The sequence below is a fragment of the Eptesicus fuscus genome, chromosome 20, assembly GCF_027574615.1.
Source record: "Eptesicus fuscus isolate TK198812 chromosome 20, DD_ASM_mEF_20220401, whole genome shotgun sequence".
In the NCBI taxonomy this organism is placed as follows: domain Eukaryota; kingdom Metazoa; phylum Chordata; class Mammalia; order Chiroptera; family Vespertilionidae; genus Eptesicus; species Eptesicus fuscus.
The window spans coordinates 16,340,213-16,361,119 of NC_072492.1; the positions used below are offsets into that span (position 1 = coordinate 16,340,213).

The 20,907-nt window shown below is 44.4% G+C and overlaps 1 protein-coding gene across 4 annotated transcripts in view; it reads right to left on the bottom strand.

The window, feature by feature from the left end:
• Nucleotides 1-1,929: 1,929 nt before the first annotated feature.
• The window catches only part of RPA1 (replication protein A1), a 58,573-nt gene continuing 39,595 nt past the window's right edge, over nucleotides 1,930-20,907 (bottom strand). For 3 of the 4 annotated variants that reach the window (XM_054708831.1, XM_008147888.3, XM_054708833.1), the window contains 11 exons: nucleotides 20,502-20,634; nucleotides 18,791-18,893; nucleotides 17,266-17,334; nucleotides 16,936-17,128; nucleotides 16,654-16,793; nucleotides 16,145-16,293; nucleotides 13,809-13,941; nucleotides 11,160-11,336; nucleotides 6,854-6,961; nucleotides 4,628-4,714; nucleotides 1,930-2,899 (listed from right to left, as the gene is read on the bottom strand). In XM_054708831.1, coding sequence (XP_054564806.1) covers nucleotides 2,795-2,899; nucleotides 4,628-4,714; nucleotides 6,854-6,961; nucleotides 11,160-11,336; nucleotides 13,809-13,941; nucleotides 16,145-16,293; nucleotides 16,654-16,793; nucleotides 16,936-17,128; nucleotides 17,266-17,334; nucleotides 18,791-18,893; nucleotides 20,502-20,634 — 1,397 coding nt within the window. In that variant the 3' untranslated portion in view covers nucleotides 1,930-2,794. Of the gene's footprint in view, nucleotides 2,900-4,627; nucleotides 4,715-5,282; nucleotides 5,413-6,853; nucleotides 6,962-11,159; nucleotides 11,337-13,808; nucleotides 13,942-16,144; nucleotides 16,294-16,653; nucleotides 16,794-16,935; nucleotides 17,129-17,265; nucleotides 17,335-18,790; nucleotides 18,894-20,501; nucleotides 20,635-20,907 lie in introns of those variants that run through there. The other variant, XM_054708832.1, reaches the window with a different exon arrangement.

The following is a 20,907-nucleotide window of genomic DNA, read 5'->3' on the forward strand; positions in this document are numbered from 1 at the left end:
CACACGCTCTCAGTAAAAATGTTTATAAAAGCCAGAACTCTACCAACAGAGTGGGTTATAAATCTAAGAGCTAACCAACCACATAAAAAGATGGCAGGGGTGGGGGTGGGGAAGAAATCCTCTCTGAGATAAGGAAACAATCAATCTACCAGGCAAGCAGCGGCCTTCTAACAAGTGAAGAGACTGAACAACCTGTTTTTTCTATAAATAAAACCTTGTAAGGCATATCGCCAAAGAAACACAAGTCAATATAAACCTTTACATACTGGGCTGCCAAACTTCACTTTTAGACAGTATATTAATTATGTAGTCAATAGCCATGGGTTTCATTGGTGTATTAAATACCACGATCAATATTATTTATCCTTTTCGAAGACAGGCCACTCAGGCGGGGGAAAGAAGCAAGGGGAGGGGAAATTTTTGACCCTGCAGTTCCAAAAAGTCAGGACAGCACACTAGAGATTAGCAAGGCTTTAATGGGAAGCATAAAACACTAAAAATATGGACAGAAATCAGATTATTACCCTTAGACTTTTTTTCCTGCCTCCTTCACAATGAGACTGGAGGGAATCCAAGAACCATTTAAAATGAAGGCGAAATGATTAGATTTCTTCCCTAATTGCTTAACGCTGATGTCATGGTGTACGCAAAATAAGCATCGATCTCTAAGTGAAAGATGAGAAATAGAACAACATGAACAGCCTTTAGAGTAAACTATATCCAAGACAATTCTAAGAACTGTGGGCCAGAATCTATTTAGGCAACCCTCAGGGACCTCGCTCTCTTAAAAGCATAACAGTGGAGCCAATTGCTGATGCTCCTCTACCAGTGATCTGATTTTTAGTAGGAAAACCTGCTAACCACCCTCCCCAGAGGGAGCCGCCCACCCCCAGAACCACCTGGTGGATTTCTCATCACATCCATGTAGAAACGCTGGTTTCATCACATAGTCCCTGAGAACACACGGTGACTGGTACCCTCTTGAGACATGTCAGGGCAACATGGCCAGTAGACAGAAGTGTGTGTGTGTGTGTGGGGGGGGGGACGGGGGGGAATGATGGGAGTGGTATGTATCAAAGACTGGTCACTGGAATGGAAGCTAGTTTATCACTTCCAACCCACAATTTGTCAATCCAGAATAGTGCTCAAGACTTAATTTTCTAGCCAGCGCTTTATAAGCCAGGTCAGACAGAAAAGAACTTCCACAAAAATTGTTGAGGCCTTGGCCAGAGAATCAAGTGCAGCCCATGACCATCTTCTGAGACTAGAATGTGCCTAAACCATTAGCGAGCCGAGAAAAAGACCCTCTGTGTCTGTTCGGAACCGTGGGAGCCATCCTGCCTGGAGCCGTCGGTTCCTCCTAAGAGGACAGCTAAGGATGAAAGAGACCAGACATCCATCACTAAAGCTCCACAGAGGGCCTCCACCGGCGGCTTGCCCAATTCAAAACCCAGGTCCTACCTCTAGGCCGACTGCAGCGCTGCCTGGGTACCCGGGGAGGGATGTGCAGCCACTGCCAAGCGGTGGGCTGCAGCCACCAGACAGGTAATTAGTATGATTAGGAACACACAGAGCAGGCATGCTCTTGCTGACGGAAAAGCCCAGCAGCGTAATTACTGTTTTCTTACCGGCTCACTGTCTGCGCACATTTCAAAGCCTGGTTGGTGTTAGACTGCTGTGTAAACATCAATAAAACCCCCAAGTGTCTTATCATCGGCATTCTTGGGTACAATGGCTTTTTGTTTTAGTGTTTTCATTCTTTTAAAGATGCATTTCAGGGTTGCAAACCTTAGGAAGAATGATCTCCGCGCCTCGGACTAATCTTCGAGTTTGCAATGAGTGAACGTCTCCCCCCAGTGAACATTTATTAGGAAGGCTAATTAACTGCTTTCTAGTTACGAGAACCCTCTGCATTCAGAGAAAGTAGGATTCACAAGCAAATACACTGTTTATTAAAGCAAAGTAAAATACTCCCTATTTAACACAGTTTAAATCAAGAAATGAAACACAAATGCAAGAAACATGTACAGGTAGAAAGAAGTTGTGTGTTCACCTTCCGAAATGCAGTATTAATTGAAGTGAAAACGAAAGCAAAGCTTTGTAGGTGCCTGGATGCCCCTAGGGGACGGCAAGTCAATGCTTATCAGCCTTCCTCAGAAGAGACAATTTTGATTAATATCAGACCCATCTGACTTGGTCTATGAAGCCCTGGAGGAAGGATATTCTTCAGATATAAGAGATAGGCCTTTGATTAATAATTCTACCCTATTGCCATTCCGGGCATTAACGATGTGGCACCTCTGCAAGGAGGGCCTCTGAATTCTGGGAAGAAGACGCACTTACTAAACACCCAGGTTCCACACAACCACCCCTCACGCTCCCTCCCGAGAAGGAACCAGCTGTGAAGGTGTCCCCACTGGGGGAGCAGAAGCTCCAGTTCTACAATTTACTTCACTGTCTGCAGAATTAGGGTCAATTACATGTGACGTAATTCCTGCTTGAAGATAATGAAGTCTCAATAAAAAGGACAAAAGCCTGAAGAGGGAGAGGCTGGTACTACACTGCCCGCCAGCCGGCCCTTCGCTCTGACCGTTACACCGCGGCCACCTGAGCATGCTTTCCCTTGCCTACCAACGGGTTTTGAGATGCACATAAAAGAGGAAATTGCTTAGTCCACCGTAAAGAGGCTCTAGCCACTGAGAAGCTAATGTGAAATCGTCGCATGGGGGGTGAGAAGAAATCAATTTCATTTCGACTCTATTTCCAAACTTCGGCCCCATCAGCACGGCTCTCCTCACATTGCTGCATTTCTCCTGATGTTCATGATCAACCTTCTGCTGTATTCTCTGTAGTCCACCGGCTTCACGTCCATCACAGTGGCCTTAATGCGAGACTCATCCTTTGAGAAGAGAAAAGCAGTTTGTGAACAAAGGGGAGCCGTGGCATGGAGCTGTGGGGATAACCCCCTTTGCTTCAACGGTTTCAATGATCCCAGCAGGAGGAAACACAGACAGGCTGGATCCAGAGGTCCGCCATTCCAATAAAGGAAAAACCGCGAGAGCCGAGTCCAGACTTCCGGGGGCTGGGAGAGTGGACAGAGGCCTCCCTGCAACACAGGCCCTCTCATCCTTTCCTCACGCTCCCAAACACTTCCCAGAATTCAGAAACCTTGGATCCACACGGGATGGACCTTAGAGGGCTTGTCAAGTTCAATGTATTCTCTTTATAGAAGGGGAAAGAAGAACCCAGAGAAGGCCAGTCACTTGCCTAAAGCCACACAGCGAGTTCTGAAAGCTGAGTGTGGTGTGAACGAAAAGCACCTGTGGCAGAGGAGGGAGACCTGGGTTAGGTCTCATCTCAGCTCGGCCGGAGAGGCAGCTCCCTGCACTTCAGCTTCCCCGTCCTCACCAGGAAGGGACCGCATGACCCTCCAATCCCTCCTGACCCCACCTCACTCAGACATCCTATCACAGACGCCTGGCTCCCTATCTCATTTAATGCTCATAAGAACAAATACATCTACCACCAGGTAGGAAGATGGAGGTCTAATAACAAAATGGAACGTGTTAACCCTGAAACAAGTAGAGATGTTCTGAGTTCTTCCCGACCCATTAGAATGGAACAGTCCCTTTAGAGGCAGAACGGGGTGATGCCCACAAAGGTGGCAGAGTCTAGCTCCAGGGCCCCCACACTTCAGTGTGCTCAGTAATTACTCAACACAGTCACATTTCTAGGCATGGTTAAGAGCAAAGCTCTGAACGTGGACTGCCTGGGCTGGAATCGTAGCTCTGCCACTCATTAGGATATGACTTTAGGCAAGTTACTTATTTTCTGTAGGCAACATTTTTCATTGGTAAAATGGAGATAACAATCGTTCCTACATATAGGGTTACTGTCAGGATCTAGTGAGATGATCTATGGAAAGAAAAGGTGAAGAACAGTATCTGTCAGAAAGTAAATGCTTGCCCTGACTGGTTTGGCTCAATGGATAGAGCGTCGGCTTGCGGACTGAGGGGTCCCAGGTTCGATTCCGGTCAAGGGCATGTGCCTTGGTTGCGGGCACATCCCCAGTGGGGGGTGTGCAAGAGGCAGCTGAGCGATGTTTCTCTCTCATCGATGTTTCTGGCTCTCTGTCCCTCTCCCTTCCTCTCTCTAAAAAATCAATAAAATATATTTTTTTTTAAAAAAAAGTAAATGCTTAACACATGCTATCGTATTCTGACTATACAACTATATGATGTTGTAGGTAATTTTAACTACATATGGTCTTTGTTTCATATACCGACTTCAGAACCCAAACCTTGTGGAAGATGCGAGCCCACTAAACATATTACCATTCTTGGTCAGCATACCAACAAAAGCCCCAGGTTTTAACTGAAAAGGCCATATAGCATTTCCCTCCTAGATGCCCCACACTGGACAGGGGACTTAATCTCTGAGTCCATTGCCTCATCTTACCATGGGGATGATCATGGTACCTCCGTGTTGAGATGACTCTATGAGTGCCACACGCAGGGTGCTTAGCCTAGGTCGGCACACAGCAAGCAATGAACTGACACGGAGACATGTGGGTGGCACACAGCAGTTTCCCACGCTAACCCTTCTGCAGCCCGGTGACCTTACTTACATTGTAGGTCTCCAGTTTGACTCTGATCTTGAACACGAAAGACCGAAAGTTGGCATTCTGGAAAATTTCCTCAAACGCCTGCTCATTCTGCAAAAAGAAATAGAACTTTAGGCTTGAACACTACTGAACCATCTGATAATATCCATTAGAGTTTTAAAAAGACTTTAAGAAAAATCTCTGAGAAAATTATCACCCTAGTCGTTTGAAATTACTCAGGAATGACTAATCTACAGATAACAATTCATTATATAAATCTATTTAAGTAGGATTGTATTTAAAATTAAAATACTTTTATCTAGAGTATTCAATTTCATAAAGACAGAAAACAGAATGGTGGTGGTGGTGGGGGGGGGAGGTTCAGGTGGGAAAGGGGACCCAGTGTGTGATGGGAACAGAATTTCAGTTTGGGGAGATGAAAAGTCCTGGGGCTAGATGGTGGTGATGGTCATACAACAATGCAAATGCACTTAATAAGCTGTACAACTTAAAAATGGTTAAAATGATTAATTTTATGTGGATTTTACTATAATAAATAAATGGAAATACTTCTAAAGTTTATGATGGAATAGATCTGAGGCCCAGCATCTTCCTTATAAATTGAGATTAAAACAAACATTCAGAAAGAGGTTCAAGGTATCATACATACTATTTCAACCTCTGTATTTTCAACTACTGATCTGACGAGCAGGTGAAGAGGACAGTGAAGTGGGCAAGGTTGAGGAAAGCCTAAAAATGCAGCCCTTTCCCTCTTTCTCTTGCCCCTCAAATACTATTTGATTAAACTTCTTTGTAAAAAAAAAAAAGAAAAGAAAAAATCTGGTTAAGAGCGGGACTAGAGAAAGCATTTTACATACATATACATAAAATAAATTTACAATCTAGAATAATAAAAGCATAATATGCTAATTAGACCAGATGTCCTTCCAGACGAAGCCGCCACGGTGGCTGAGGCCGAGGCAGCAGCAGCAGCAGCAGCAGCAGCAGGGGGGGGGTGGGGGGGGGCAAGCCTCCTGCACGAATTTCGTGGATCGGGCCTCTAGTAACTATATTAAATTAATAGTTTAGATCAGCTAAGTGTTATCTTGGCAAGCCACATGGAACATGAAAATGGCTTTGTTTCGTAAACTCTGGTGTAAAGGTTACTTCACACACAAAACAATCCTCTGGGCTTTCAGGTATGTAAATAAAACAGTGTGTTACACCTTCAGAAAATTATACCAGAGGCCATTATTCTTCCAACATCAGGGAAAGCATGGAGCGCATGCTCCAGGAATATCCCAGGTCCTGAGGGAAGAGTTCCTCGATGTCCTCATTCACCAGCAGTAAAAACAGTCAAATGTAATAAGCTCATAAAAAACCCTGAGAGGCTGCTTGGAGCCTTAAAATCTGATATGAAAATAGAGGGCCAGGCAAAACAGATAAGAGAGACCATCATACTTTACAGTCAACCCCGGTTATTTCTACAAAAGGGCTGGTTGGGATTACCTCCAGGGACCTCAGGGACAAAATTTTAAAAAGTCGTGGGGCAGAGACACAGAAAAAGAGTACAAAAAACACACCAAACAAATGTCAAATCCCTTTCTTATGCTTTTCCAAGAATTCTAATGGACTTCGTGGAAATGGCGGGGAGGGGGAATCAATAGCTAGTTGCCAATTTGTGACCCAGAAAATAGTCTTATTGTTGTTGTTTTTTTTACACATTTTGAGCAAATATCTTTCCTAAGTTTAACATAATTAGTAATCTGTTCCCTGCACTAAATAAACCTAAAATGTAAAAATTCAAATTTATAAAAGTGAAATGGATAATGTTAATGTATGAAAGAAAGTTACTGCATTAAAAAAAATCGCATCTGGTCACTTAAAACAGCAAGTACCGTATCTGTGATTTTAAACCAGGATGTGACTTGACTTTTCAGGAAGGTGTTTATTACGCTGAAAGGCACACCTGTGTTTCAGAAGATACCCTCCATGTCTCAGGTGACCACGAGCACACCACCTCTGTGTGCTAACCTGACAGGAGAAACAGTGCCTCTGACTGTCTGAGTGACTTCATCACCCCACTGTTAGCAAACCCAAGAGGGACAATGGATAAATCAGATGAGCACCTCAAATGATCATCAGACTGAGAAACTGTACACCACACCCAAAAGAAACAAACACCACAATATTCAAGAGCCACGTCCCAGCACAGGAACTATTGCAGTGATGACAAAAGACGTGGCTGACCTTCTCCTTTAACTCTCCAAGGTAAGCAGTGCTTTGTCCGAGGATAGCCTCTGCAGACTCCTGGAAACAAGTGACCCACTGATTCTCTTGATAATCGGCAATATTTACCTACAAAACACAACTCTATTATTTCAGCAAAGAAATCATAAAAGGGAGACACATTCAGAGATTAACTTTTTCCACTCATTAAAATAATCACCAGGGGGAAAACTATTACCACTGTGTATATTATATTCTTGCCAGAGAATGTAAAAAGTATCATTCAAAAAGAGTTTAAAATGTCAGTGTGGCCCTGGCCGGCGTGGCTCTGCTGGATGAGCATCCTCCCGTGCACTGAAAGGTCACCGGTTCGGTCCAGGTGCATTTGGGAAGCAACCGATCGATGTCTCTCTCTCACATCAATGTTTTTCTCTCTCTCTCTCTCCCTCCCTCTCTCTCCATAATCAATAAACACACACACACACTAAAATGTAAGTCTCTATCCCAGCACAAATACGATATGTTATGGATGTGTGGATTCAGGCCTCAATGCAGATACAGCCCGACCCAAAATGTCCTTCAGACGCAGAATCCAGGCACCCTGGACTCAGCTCCCCTCCAGCTGCGATGCCTCTGGACTAAAGGGTTGAATAAGCTTCCAATGAGTCAGGGCAGGCTCCCCGCATTTTAAACTGCACGACCTTCAGTCACAGGAGGCTCAGTCACGAGGAGGCGCTCCATGGGGCAGCTCAGTCACTGCTGAGCACCCAGACAATGTAAAAGCCTGAGCTAAGGGCCTATGGTCAGTCACCAGATTTACCTAGCAACAGAAAGGAGCAATCAAGTGTCTCCAGTCGGACCATTAAATAGGGGTGTAAAATTAAATAGGGGAGTCGAGGAAGAAAGTGGGTCACAAAGAATCCAGTTGCTAAAAGGGAAAAGGGCCCTGCTTGGTAGCTCAGAGAGTGGTCCAAATACGCCAAGGTTTCGGATTTGATCCCGGGTCAGGGCACATACAAGAATCAACCAATGAATGTGTAATTAAGTGGAACAACAAATCAATGCCTCTCTCTCTCTCTCTCTCAAATCAATAAATAAAAATTTAAAAGGAAACAAAAATGAGAGCAAAATTATTTTAATAAAGATATCATTTTGATGATTTTACATACTCACTTTGCACATACATGGGCTAATATATCGTTATGATGAAAAATAAGGAAACAAGAAGATAAAACACTCAGAAATATAAGGGCATATCACAGACTGGGGCTCACACCTACAGTTCACCCCATGCTGTCCTCCTACAGGCAAAGGGCACCCACTTTCCAGGGTGAGAACATCAACAACAGGTACAGGGTAAGTGTCATGTGAAACCAGATGCCAGAGACTCCACTCAGAAGAAGCTTCTAGTAGAAAGCTAATGAAACAAACTATATGAAACAATCTCCTTCATTTCAGTTCAACTGAAGTATGTAGTTTACAGACTATAAGAATTTTAAACATATAACTTTCCTCCTGAATTAACACTTTAAGGGGCAATTAGAATATTGAAAGGATGATGGATTGCCTTACTTTTTAAAAAAATATATTTTTACTAAATTTTTTTTTTTTTTTTAGAGAGAAGAGAAGGGAAAAAAGAAACATCAATTGGTTGCCTCCCACACGCACCACAACCAGTGATTGAACCCACAACCTGGGTATGTGCCCTGACCAGGAATCGAACTGATGACCTTTGGGTGTACAGGTTGATGTTTAACCAACTGAGCCACAATTGCCAAGGCTGGAATGCCTTATTTTTTACCTAAAAAGGTTTTTTTTTTTTTTTAAATTTCCTATTATAAGAGTATTCACTGCAAGGGGGAAAAAAAGAAAAATGCAAAAAATTATAAAGAAAAATTAACCAGCCCTAGCTGGTTTGGCTTAGTGGATAGAGCGTCAGCCTGTGGACTGAAGGGTCCCAGGTCTGATTCCGGTCAAGGGCACAAGCCCAGGTTGTGGGCTCGATTCCCAGTAGGGGGCATGAAGGAGGCAGCTGATCAATGATTCTCTCTCATCATTGATGTGTCTATCTCCCTCTCCCTCTCCCTTCCTCTCTAAAATCAATAAAAATATATCCTATATAATCCTATATAATAAAAGACTAATATGCAAATAGACCAAACGGCAGGAGGACTGGTCACTATGACGTGCACTGACCACCAGGAGGCAGGCACTCAATCAGGAGGGGGAGCGCCACGCAGCCAGAAGCCGGGCTCACGGCTGGCGAGCACAGTGGCGGTGGCAGGAGCCTCTCCCACCTCCACAGCAGCACTAAGGATGTCCGACTGCCGGCTTAGGCCCGCTCCCCACCTAAAGCCAGCAGTCGGACATCAGTCGGACATCCCCCTAGGGCTCCCAGACTGTGAGAAGGTACAGGCCAGGCTGAGGGACCTCCCTGCCCCCCGCCGAGTGGACAAATTTCGTGCACCGGGCCTCTAGTATCCTATATAATAAAAGCCCAGTGACCGAATGGTGGAACAATCAGAATGACTGGACAACCAGTCGCTATGACATGCTCTAACCACCAGGGGGCAGATGCTCAACACAGGAGCTGCCACCTCGGCTGACCGGGATGAGCGGCTGCTCATGCTGCAAACCCTAAGCCGACAGGTAGGAACCCAGGCTGTGATCATTGCCTCCTCGCCCCAGGCTCCTCCTCCTCACTCCCTGCTGCCTCCTCTGGATGCCCGCAGGCCATGCAGCGCAGCCAACGCCAGGCTTGCAGAGCTGACCCCGGAGGCTGGGAGGCGGGTTCGTGGCCGCCACGGGACTGAGGCCTACTCCGCTGCCTCTCAGTGCTATTGTCCCTGGGCCCGGTCCCCTGGAGAGGCGAGTGCTCTGGCTCCATGGAAAATGCTGGACCAGGGAGCAGCCACTCAGAGGGCGGGTCCACAGCCACTTGGCTGACCAGGATGAGTGGCACTCCCACAGCAGGCCAATCACCGCAGGCCACGCCCCCACCAGTGCACAAATCCTGTGCACCAGGCCTCTAGTAGATTAAGAAAAAAGAAAAATCAACTAGCAATAACCATTATTCACAGTCTGGTATTTGTACCCCTACTTGGTTTACATAACTCAAGACTATAAAACATACCATTTAAAATTTGCTATTTTTAAGTAATAAAGCCTGAACATCTATGTACTTTTCTTGTTAATCCTCACTAGAGGATATTATTTTTTTCCATTGATTTTTTTTTTTTTAGAGTGGGAGGGAAAGGTGGGAGAGAGAGAGAAAGAGAGAAATATCGATGTGAGGGATACATTGACCGGTAGCCTCCCTCAACCACCTGACTGGGGCTGGGGATCAAACCTGCAACCCAGGTACGTGTCCTTGACTGGAATCAAACCTGTGGCCCACTCTAACCACTGAACAAACCAGCCAGGGCTATTTATGTCATGTAACAGTCTTCGTTAGCATTGCTTTTCAAGTATTTTAACTGTGGAAACTATCAAACAGCATATTCTAATGTCTTCATGGTATTCTGCTCTATAGATATTCAATAAAGGAATTAACCAGGAGACTATGAAGGACATTTAAATTGTATCCAAGTTTTCAAAATAAGTAACAGGGCAATAGACAACTTTATAGAGATGTAAGATCTCCAATTATTTCTTTAGAAGAAATTCCCTCCATGTGCTTACTATATCAGAAAATATAAATATTTTTAAGGCTTCCGATATATTACCACCAAATCATCTTCTAGAAAAATGAGTGCCTTTTTTTGTGTGTGTTCCTTTATCATCATTTAGTATAACTTTTAAGAAAACATACACCCTTCATTTTAAAGGTTTTTAAAACCTTTAAAGAAGTTCTGACAATGCAAAGAAGCCACAATCCCACATCAGCATGCAGTCACATTCCTCTGAAGTCAGCTCTACTGAGGCAAGAGGAACAGATTATCCACAAGAAAAATAACTAAATATAGGCACCGGCTGTATAAGTATAATTACCGCTCTCCAGAAGTGCCACTGCAAATTAATTTATCTTCGTAACAGTTAGCGGGCAAGTGCCACCCATGCTGTAATTGCACTACATGCGCAGCAGACCGAAATCAGCTGGGGAGCTCAATGCAACTTTCTGGCAGGAAAAAACGCTTTCCGTGGGAGCAGACGGACTGTGCTCAGTGGCAAGGCCCTAGCTTTTGTGTTTATGGAACAACAAGCTCGTCAGCACTCACTCATCTGCAGGCTTCCTGCCACGAGTGGCCGTGTTTGCTGTTTCTGCAGCGCCCGGCCCTCGGAAGAGACTCAAGTACCAAAGTGGTTCGCATCTACCCATCCTACTTACCGACAGGATCATGCGGTACTTGAAGTTGGGAAATTCGCGGTCACACTTCTCACAGCGGTATAATCCGTTCTGTTGATCAATCACTTTCTTATTGCAGTCCGGAGTTGGGCAGGCCTGATACATGGAGTTCTCTTTGCGAAGGTACACCACTGTCGCCACAGAGCTAAAATAGTCTGCCTTCAAGAGAAAAGCGTGACACGAGACACTGAGCAACCGGGCTTACCTCAGGACTGGGCTCAGGGGCAGCCCAAGGCGGGCCTTACACAGAAGTGCAAGTGTTTCTCATCACAATGTGACTACAGGGAGTAAGTCTTGTGTAGCTTTACAAATCACTTGTGCTAACCACAAAACCCATAAAAAGGTAAGAGTTAATTATAAATTAAACTAAACTAATTAAAACAGAAATAGAGTATATGAAAGATAAAGACTTCAAGACACAAAGACTAGCTTTCCTGCTCCCCTGACCTCCGAAGGTAACAGACTAGGAAATACTAAGGCAGTAAACCTAATACTAGTACACTTACATCCAACCATCCCCCACATTAAAAACAACAGCAGTCACCCTAGCTGGTTTGGCTCAGTGGATAGAGCATCGGCCTGAGGACTGAAGGGTCCCAGGGTTCGATTCCGGTCAAGGGCACATGCCCAGGTTGCAGGCTCGATTTCCAGTGGGGGGCATGCAGGAGGCAGCCAATCAATAATTCTCTCTCATCATTGATGTTTCTATCTCTCCCTCTCTGAAATCAATAAATATATATATTAAAAAAAAACCAAAAAAAAAAAAAACACACACACACAACAGCAGTGATTTCTAGGGCTCAGAGTCACCTTTATCTTTTCTAGGCTAGGGGTCGGCAAACTTTTTCTGTAAAAAGCCACACAGTAAATATTTCAGGCTTCACAAGCCATTCGGTCATAGTCTGCTATTGTGGGCAAAGCATCCACAGACAATATGTAAATCAAAACATGTGGCTGTGTGCCAGCAAAACATTATTTACACCAGATAGCAGGCTGGATTTGGCCTGTGGGCTGGCTGTCAAGCCCCCGTCTGTCATCAAATTCAGTAGAACCCAACAATAACTGAACAAGGGCATTCAAAGTGGAGAAATCACTGATAAGTAAATGTAGCGAGGACTAAGTCACGTGCTGGGCTTTATGTTGTTGTTCTTTGTTTTGCCTTTTAACTCTCATAGAAAGGATATGAGATGGATCCTTTATGGGGGGGGATACAGGTCCCTCTGGGTATACTCTGAATTCAGAGCCAAATCAGCAATTCTGGGGCTTTCCAATGTTCCAGACCAAAACAGGCAAAACAAGCATGTGGATGTTTAAAGAGCTTGGATGAGTCCTCACTCTAGAAAGCTCAAGAGGAAAGTAATGTCTCCTAGGAGAATGCCTAGAGTTTGTCTGTATTTCTAAATTTTTTTTTTAATCCTCATCTGAGAACATGCTTAGAGAGAGGAAGAGGGAGAGAAAGCGAGAGCGAGAGCAAGAGAGAGAGAGAGAGAGAGAGAGAGAGAGAGAGAGAGAGTCGATGTGAGAAACACCGTTGGCTGCCCTATGCATACTCCCCAACTGGGGATCAAACCTGCAACCCAGGCATATGCCCTGACCAGGAATTGAACCGTGACCTTCTGGTGCACTGGATGACACCCAACCGAGCCACTCTGGCTGGGCAAGTTTTCTGTTTTTCCAGGTAAGGTCCAGATTCAAAGCATAATTGAAAGTTTGTGTGCAAATAGGGACTCTCTAGGTCTGATTTCTTATTACAGACTGTCTATTTTTAGATCTTAGAGAGAAATTGGGTGATGAGAACCCAAACAGACAAACAGATCTGTCTAATGCTTAGCTCTCAAGGTGCTGTGTAACAACAGTGCATTGTAAGTTGCAGCTGATGACAATGATGGATAAGGGAATACAGCAAAATGAGACAATGAGGAGTAAAAACCATATTGTATAATATGAAGACAATAAAGCAGGAATTGCTGTTCTGGGGAAGCATAAAGGAGAAATAATTTAAATATTAAACTGTGGACAGAATACAGGTTTAGATCAAGAAGGCAAAGGGTCATTCTATACAAACACTGAAAGGGAAGCTGCATCTAAAGGCAAATGCTAGAGCCAATTCTTGTCAGAGACACTGGCGACTCTCAGCCCAGGAGGGGTTAATACTCTACAGCCAGTGAAAGAACAGGTGAACTGCCTGACGTCTGTCACCGGGCCCGCCCAATGCTCCATGGAGGTGTATATATAACCTCAAAACCTCCCTTCTTGCATATGGGCATTTCAATCTGCAGGAACAATCACAGAAAAGAAATATGGACCCGAAGGCAGTTTATAATGTGATGCATAGCTTGGTGATGACCACTTTGTTAAGGTCCCTCTAAGAATTAAACAACTCTCTAAGTCAGAGTTCTTAACATTTTCTGCCTCCAAGACCTGAGGGGTACAACCTATTCCTTGAGGAAGCACGGCTACTGCTCCCTGGCAGCGGTTCCCAAGCATCACGCCACGCTCTGGCCAGAGCCCCAGCCAGGAACCAGAGCTCTGGAGTCACTCCTGACGGCTGGTACCAGGAATCAGATTTGGAAACGCACCCCTCTGCACACTGTACGTGCTTCTGTGAAGAAAGGCAGGAATGTAGGCTACCTTGTCGCCGTGGCCCAGGTTCTCCGATTTAACCTCATACAAAGTTTTCCAGTTGGTGTTGCTTCCTGCTGCTCCTCCACCCTTTAGATCTGAGATGGAAACACCATCTAAGGCTTGTCCTTCCGAGTCAAACCTGAGAAACAAACAAACGGCAGGCTATGTAGTTACTGAATATGCCAGTCATTTCTTTATGCCCCATACAGGCCATCCACCCCCACCCAACGTCCACAGGTCACGGTCACGTGGGCTGCAGTGCGTGTCTTCCTCGTTGTGTCTTCAGCCACTGAAGAAAGGAATGACCTCTTTTTATCTCAGTTGCTTTGATGCCCCCCAGTGGTCAAGAAAGACAGTGCCCAAGTACCACGGAAGCTTTTCTTAAATTAGCCTTCCGATCAACATTGGCCCCAGGGCCCCAGGCCAAAGAAACAGTAACCTGGAAAATCAGCGACAGAAAAGCAGTAACTACAGCTCTGGTCTAGTTCTTTGGGCCACTGATGCTCATTCTCCATCCGCAGCTACATTTTTACCATCACTGAAATGTATCAGTATAGAAAGCGACAGCCAACATATTGCAACGGTAGCAAAAAACTGTTCCCCTGGTGAAAGAGCTTTTAAACGTGATACGGAGTCCAAAAGATTACATAACCCAAAGGAACTGACTGGAAAGTATTATGTTTTCTTATAGATTTGCCTTCTTAGTGAGATTTTTACTTATGCCAATATGAAAGTTAAAATTAATTGGTATTGAATTATTATTAAAATGGATTCTATTTCTTGATCGATTATCAGCCAATATGAAGGGAAGGGGACCCGGGAGGAAGTGGCTCAGAAACCTATTGTGGCAGGGAAGCATGAGCCTGAGGTTAAAAACATGCCACTGCCATCCAAAGGGAGGATACCGACAAGCTCGCCACAGCCAGAGCAGGCTCCTTAGAAAGAGACCGGCCACTGCCATGGCTGCTGCCCTAAGCTGCACAAGATTGCCTTCTCATTCTGTCAGGTAAGCAGCTAAATCCGTCACAGAGGCACAGCAGGGTCCATAAATCTGTTTTGCCACGACTAGCTACACAAGTTTACGATTTCAAAAACTCCAAGGAGACACTTGCCACCAAAGACAGCTCATCAGGAGTCAACAGAGCAAGGAGAGAGGCAGCCGTTCTTACAATAAAAATTCCACATTGTTATAACCAAGAGCTAAACCTCTCCAATCCTTGCCGAGTGGATTGTGTGCACTGAACCTCTTAGATCAATGTCCAGTGATTTTATTTTGGAGACAGCCATGTCTTTTCATGTTGACGGGTTATTGACAAGTAAAATATAAAGACCTTAATGTGGGTATGCCATTAACCTGGGGTCAAGGCACAGAGCCTGAAAGAAAATAAAACACGAAGGATCTAAAGCAGTGGTTGTTATTTCTGGTCAGACTACCAAGAGGCCCCTGTCTTAGAATACAATGCCAGCTACCAGAATAGCTCAATACACAGACATGTGGCCCACACTCACGAGGCTGGCTTAAGTGACATGGACACTCCAGTCGATGTTTCAGGAAACTATTCAAATGCCAGTACTACTGGTTCGCATTAGACACCAAACAAAAGCAGGGAGTATGCAATGTGAGCTACTTCTTTAGTTCCTGAAGCACTAAAACAGCTGGAAACCGACCCCCTCCCCGTGGCTACAGCCACACAAATTATTTAAGCTCAAGCTTACGTGTTCTCCCTGACCACATCAATCCTGCATACCGTGTTTCAGTGTGAAGTGCTCTTCTGAGGCAGAGTTTTAACACCAAAAAGCTAGATACAGCAAGGAGGTTTTACTAGGCTCCCCTCATCCCGTGAGTGCTTTGGGAGTAACAATAAAATGCCAACAAAAGCCCACTGTTCTCACGGGGACTTTATCAGAGTCCAGTGAATACACACTACAAGATGCCATCGGCACCAAAGACCGGACAGAACAGGAAAGCACTTTCTCCCCCCCACACGGTAGCCCAGGGCTTTAAACCCAGGAAAGAGAGATGCCTTCAGCACGCAGCTGCTAAAGCCCGGCCTCAGCCTGCTTTGGCAGGATTGGGGTCGGCATGCAGCACTTCCATTCTAATTGCCTCCTCCTCCGACTCTCCAGGTTTGTCATGGGATTACAGGTTTGTCAGTTTAAGGGCTTTAAAGCCATCCTCTCAGAAGGTGTAATGCCACCAAGAAATATAGGCACTACTCCGTTCAGTAACAAAGTCCTCTGGCAGGCAGACAGCTCTCACACTGATCATAAGAACCAAAAGAACCAGCTCTTCTCAAAGCTCAGGCTCAAACAGCCCCCTTGTTTGGCCCCATAGCACTTACCAGCCACGAAGCTTATAGGCCTCTGGGATGTCAGGATTCAAAATGATTGTGCTTGAAGACAGTACAGAGAGGCTCCGTCCACCAAAATCAGAAACTCTGGCTCCTTTGATAGCCATCACGGGTTGTCTAGAACCATCAAACTTATCAGCCTGCATCACAACAAAAATCCCAAACAAATACAAACAGGTGTCACTGGCAGGAAGAACACACAGAATATTTTTATAATAAACAAGGATAACAGTCAATAGCAGAGTGAATGCAATAAATGGTACATGGCATCTATACGAGGTAACCTCACACACAAGAATCTGCTTAGAGATACGTCAACGCTAATGTAGAAGAAATAGCATTTCACTATATAAAACTTAAACCATTCCAATCTCACAGAAGTAAATCAAATGATTTGGATTTCCAACAGTCCGTGGACAGCCCGATCCTTCATTAGGAAGGTCTCCAGGACAAGTCACCCCCTTCTGCACGTGCTCTGACTGCTCAACACAAGTACTTACATCTTCTCCCCACAGAGTAGCGGATACCACTTTCCCGGACATGTCCATCAAATAGATATTTCTCTTAGAAACTTCTCGGTTGTTGGACTTCACTGTGATTTTAATGGCATCTTCATAGCTCTTGCAGATCCCAATTATGTCTAAAACACAGGCACAATGTTTTAGCTGGAGATGGTCAAGACTCCCAGGACGGCAGGACCAAAGGGTGACAGCAAGCAGGTAAGCCTCCCGCCTCCCCTATGTGATAAGCACCACGCTCTCTGCGCTCAGACACAGGCTTACCGATGAGGGAGTCCTTGGGTTTGCTCTCGAGGTCATCGATCTTTGTGAAATCAAACTGAACTGTGGGTAAATTATGACCGTCTTCGCAGGGCACAACAGAAGTCTCATTATTGAAGGTCATCTCATAGTCGTTTTTAACGGCTGAGAACTGTTTGTTGGCAATCTTCAGAGTGCCTTTAGTGAAATAATAGACCTGCAAGAGCCCAAGCCACGGAACATGGGACAGTCCATCAAATCAGACGTATAGACCCTTTACCGCCACACAGCTCTCTGCGGGATGGGAGATCCCTCATCCTCGACTGTTTCCGTTCTGGACTCAGCGCTACATACCTTGTTCACGTCAATGAGGGGAAAGAACTTGTCCACTTGCTCATTGAAAGCAGTAGCTCTGATTTCACCCTGTGGACGCATGCAAGAGGTTAGCATTGTGGTGGTCAGCAAGTTCTGCCGTGATCAGGGCACTTTAGTGTCAAATGACACCTTTAAGGAAACACACGTCCTACAGTCACATATTCAAGTTATTAACCCCATGAAACAATGTAAGCTTAGCCAGCCAATACTGTTATCACGCTTTATCAACCTCAAGTTAGAAACCTAAAAAAAGGAAATAAAAAAAAACAACCAACTAACCCAATGGTGAGTTGGATATTCTGACAACAAAAATAAAACAACTCTGAACACTGAGTGACACGCCGAAGCCCACGGGAGGTAGGCTGAGCCACAATGACTCACCAGCTTCCCTCGCATTCACACTAAGCAAGGAATTAGTCCATATTCAGGAGTCATTGCCAAAAATGTTACAGTAAAACATGTTTTTAAGTTGCTCGTGACTTGATTTTCACTTTTGCTTTTCATCAGTCCAAATGCTACAGATGGATAAAAAATGGCTGGAACTTTTGCCAACTGACAGAATAGGCCAATAATTCGATAAAAAATTAAGTTCTGATATTGATTCACAGTCAACAGTATATTTGGGGTGTCATCCCATCTTCCAAAAACAGAAACACAAACTACCTACCTATTTTGTACCTGCTCTTAGAGAGGCTTGAACAAATAGGAAATCTGTTTGAAAAGAATGCTTCAGCCCTAGTCGGATAGAGCTTCGGCCTGTGGACCAAAAGGTCCCGGGTTTGATTTCGGTCAAGGGCACATACCTTGGTTGCAGGTTCCTCCCCAGCCTGGGCCCTGGTGGGGCGCATGCAGGAGGCAACCAATCGATGTGTTTCTTTCACATCAATATTTCTCTCTTTCCCTCTCTCTTCCACTCTCTCTAAAAAGTCAATGGAAAAATACCCTCGGGGGAAGATTAACAAAACAAACAAAAAAGAATGCTTCAAGTACATACAGTATCAGGAAGTATAAACGAAACTAATGGACAGAAGACTGTAAAGATTTCACAACTTGGATTTTTTGTCTCCTCATCACGGTCATGTTTAAGGAATCCATGTAGTCTGAATAGTCAGAATCCATCTCCCACAAAACCATTCGCTTATCACCATGGCTACTGCATGCCTTTCACTGTGACTCAAAGCTCCACTTTGCTCCCGAGCACACATCACCTCCTATAGCTTCAACTAAGCCTGCCAGCAAGTCAGACAGAGCACCTCTGCTTTCTCCTGCCCAGCCAGGAGGCTACTTATACACTTAGCAAGCTAATTTTCACTGCTACAAATGCTTCCGCTTAAGGTCAAGGATTTTATTTATGACCTTTGCCCTCAGATAGCATCAAAGACTACAAAAGAGGAAAAACAACAATTATGGCTCTTTTTGGCCCACTATGGTTTTTCACCCCAGAGGACTGCACAGAGGCGAGCTTCTGTTCCTCGGAGAAGACCACTGCTTGACAAATACTCACACTCTCATCGACTAATTCTATAGAGAAAAGCTTCCCTTCCCCTCGGGAGTTGCTCCAGGTCCGGATCTGACTTTTGTTGGTAACACGAGCACAAATAGTCCACCTAAAAAATCAAACGGAGTACATTAGTATTCCAAGTCTTACTTGGGAAAGATCTGAAAGGTTCCCTAACATCTTCCTGTAGCCTTTCTTATCTTTTACATACTCCATTTCTTCAATATAAGCTGTATTTTAATCCACCTAATTAAACCCAAAGATGACACAAAGGTTTGACAGTTTGTAGAATAAGCAAATAGTAAAACATACAGGTGATTTAACACTAACTCATTCTTCTATCAAATAAGTAAATTTATAAACTCCCTTCTCCAAAAAAGCATCACCAAGGCAACAATATCCCCTTAATGAAAGGTTTGAAGCTGGAAAATGCAGTAATCCCGGCAATTATATTTTGCCACTATTTTCATTATGGGAACCGATACAGCTGGTGTCAAGCTTCTGTCTCATTTCTCACACACACTGAAGAGAACACAAGGCTATGGAACGTGGTGCTGGGAAGTCACCAAAGCAAAACACACGGAAGCAGCATGAACTCAGAAGCCACTGAGACAGGAGGCACGAGGTCCGACAGGCAGTCCCGCTGCCCATCCTGCGCGTGGGCGTGGGGCACACCAGTTTCTCTACTTACAATTTCCCGGGGAAACATACCTCCCCTGCACTGCACAGAACTGAAGAATGCAACGGCTAAAATTAATTTTAATGGAACAAAGTAATATTAAAGACACGTCTCTTCCGGGTATGTTAATGTGGTTAATACAAATAGAACAGGTTCTTTTAGCCAACGATATCAGGGTAACGTTTTTTAGACTAAAAGTCAGCTGTTTATATGATGAGAAGATAAACACCTTCTGAATTAGAACAAACACTTAGTTTTACTCACAAGACTACGAGACATGTCTACCTAAAAAAAAATTTCTTGATTTTATAGAGAGGAAGGGAGGGGGGTAGAGAGATAGAAACATCAATGACAGAGAAACATCAATCGCTGCCTCCTACATGCCCCCTATCGGAGATCAAGCCTGCAACCCAGGCATATGCCCTGACTGGGAATTGAATCAGTGACCTCTTGATTCATGGGCCGATGCTCAACCACTGAGCCACATCAGCCAGGCTATCAAATGATTCTTAAAGCATTAAATACTTTAAATTTCAAAATGAATGAAGCCCAATATGCTATGGCAGACTGCTCTTTAGGCCATTCTTGTCTGATAAGAGTGTTCAAGGTTGCAACAATTTGTACTCTCCTGCCCTCAGGAAAAAAAGGGGAAAAAAAAAAAGAGGAAACCTATTTTATGTGTGGTAGCAGTTCACTCATAAATAAGACAAAAGCCCATAATAACCTCTTATCCTGTTTTTGTTTTTTGTTAATCCAAGGATATTTTTCCATTGATTTTTAGGGAGAGTGGAAGAGAGAGGGAAAGACAGAGAAACATTGATGTGAGAGAAACACATCAATTGGATGCCTTCTGCACACATCCTGACCAGGGCCCAGGTCAGGGGAGGAGCCTACAACCAAGGTACATGCCCCTGACTGGAATCGAACCTGGGACCCTTTAGTCCACAGGCTGAAGCTTTATCCACTGAGCCAAACTGTCTGGGGCCTCTTCTACTGTTCTGTAAGTACATTCTGAAGTTATTCTACGGAGTAACTCACTTGGACTGGTAAGGGGTGAGGCTGGCAATGGGTACCACTTTGGCCTGTGATCCCCCGGAACTGTTCCCCAAGCTGGTACCTCCAGTTTTTCCAAATATCTTCGCGGCACCATAAGGCTTAGGTACAGTGGACCCTTTAAAAACAAAAAGAAGGACAATCATTAATCTATTTAAATTTACTCTCAATTACTGAGGTGTCACAAAACAAGAGGCATAAAGTTTTTCGTAACAAAACAAGAGGCATAAAGTTTTTCCTTTTGAGCAAACAAGAGATATGGAAATCAAACAGAGACCAAAACAAGAGGCTAAAAAAACAATTCAGAGAGAGGACTGGGCCCACAGAAGTTCACTGTCTATTTGCTGACTTAAATCCCGAGGTCAAGATAATGATGGTAATGAACCCAGAC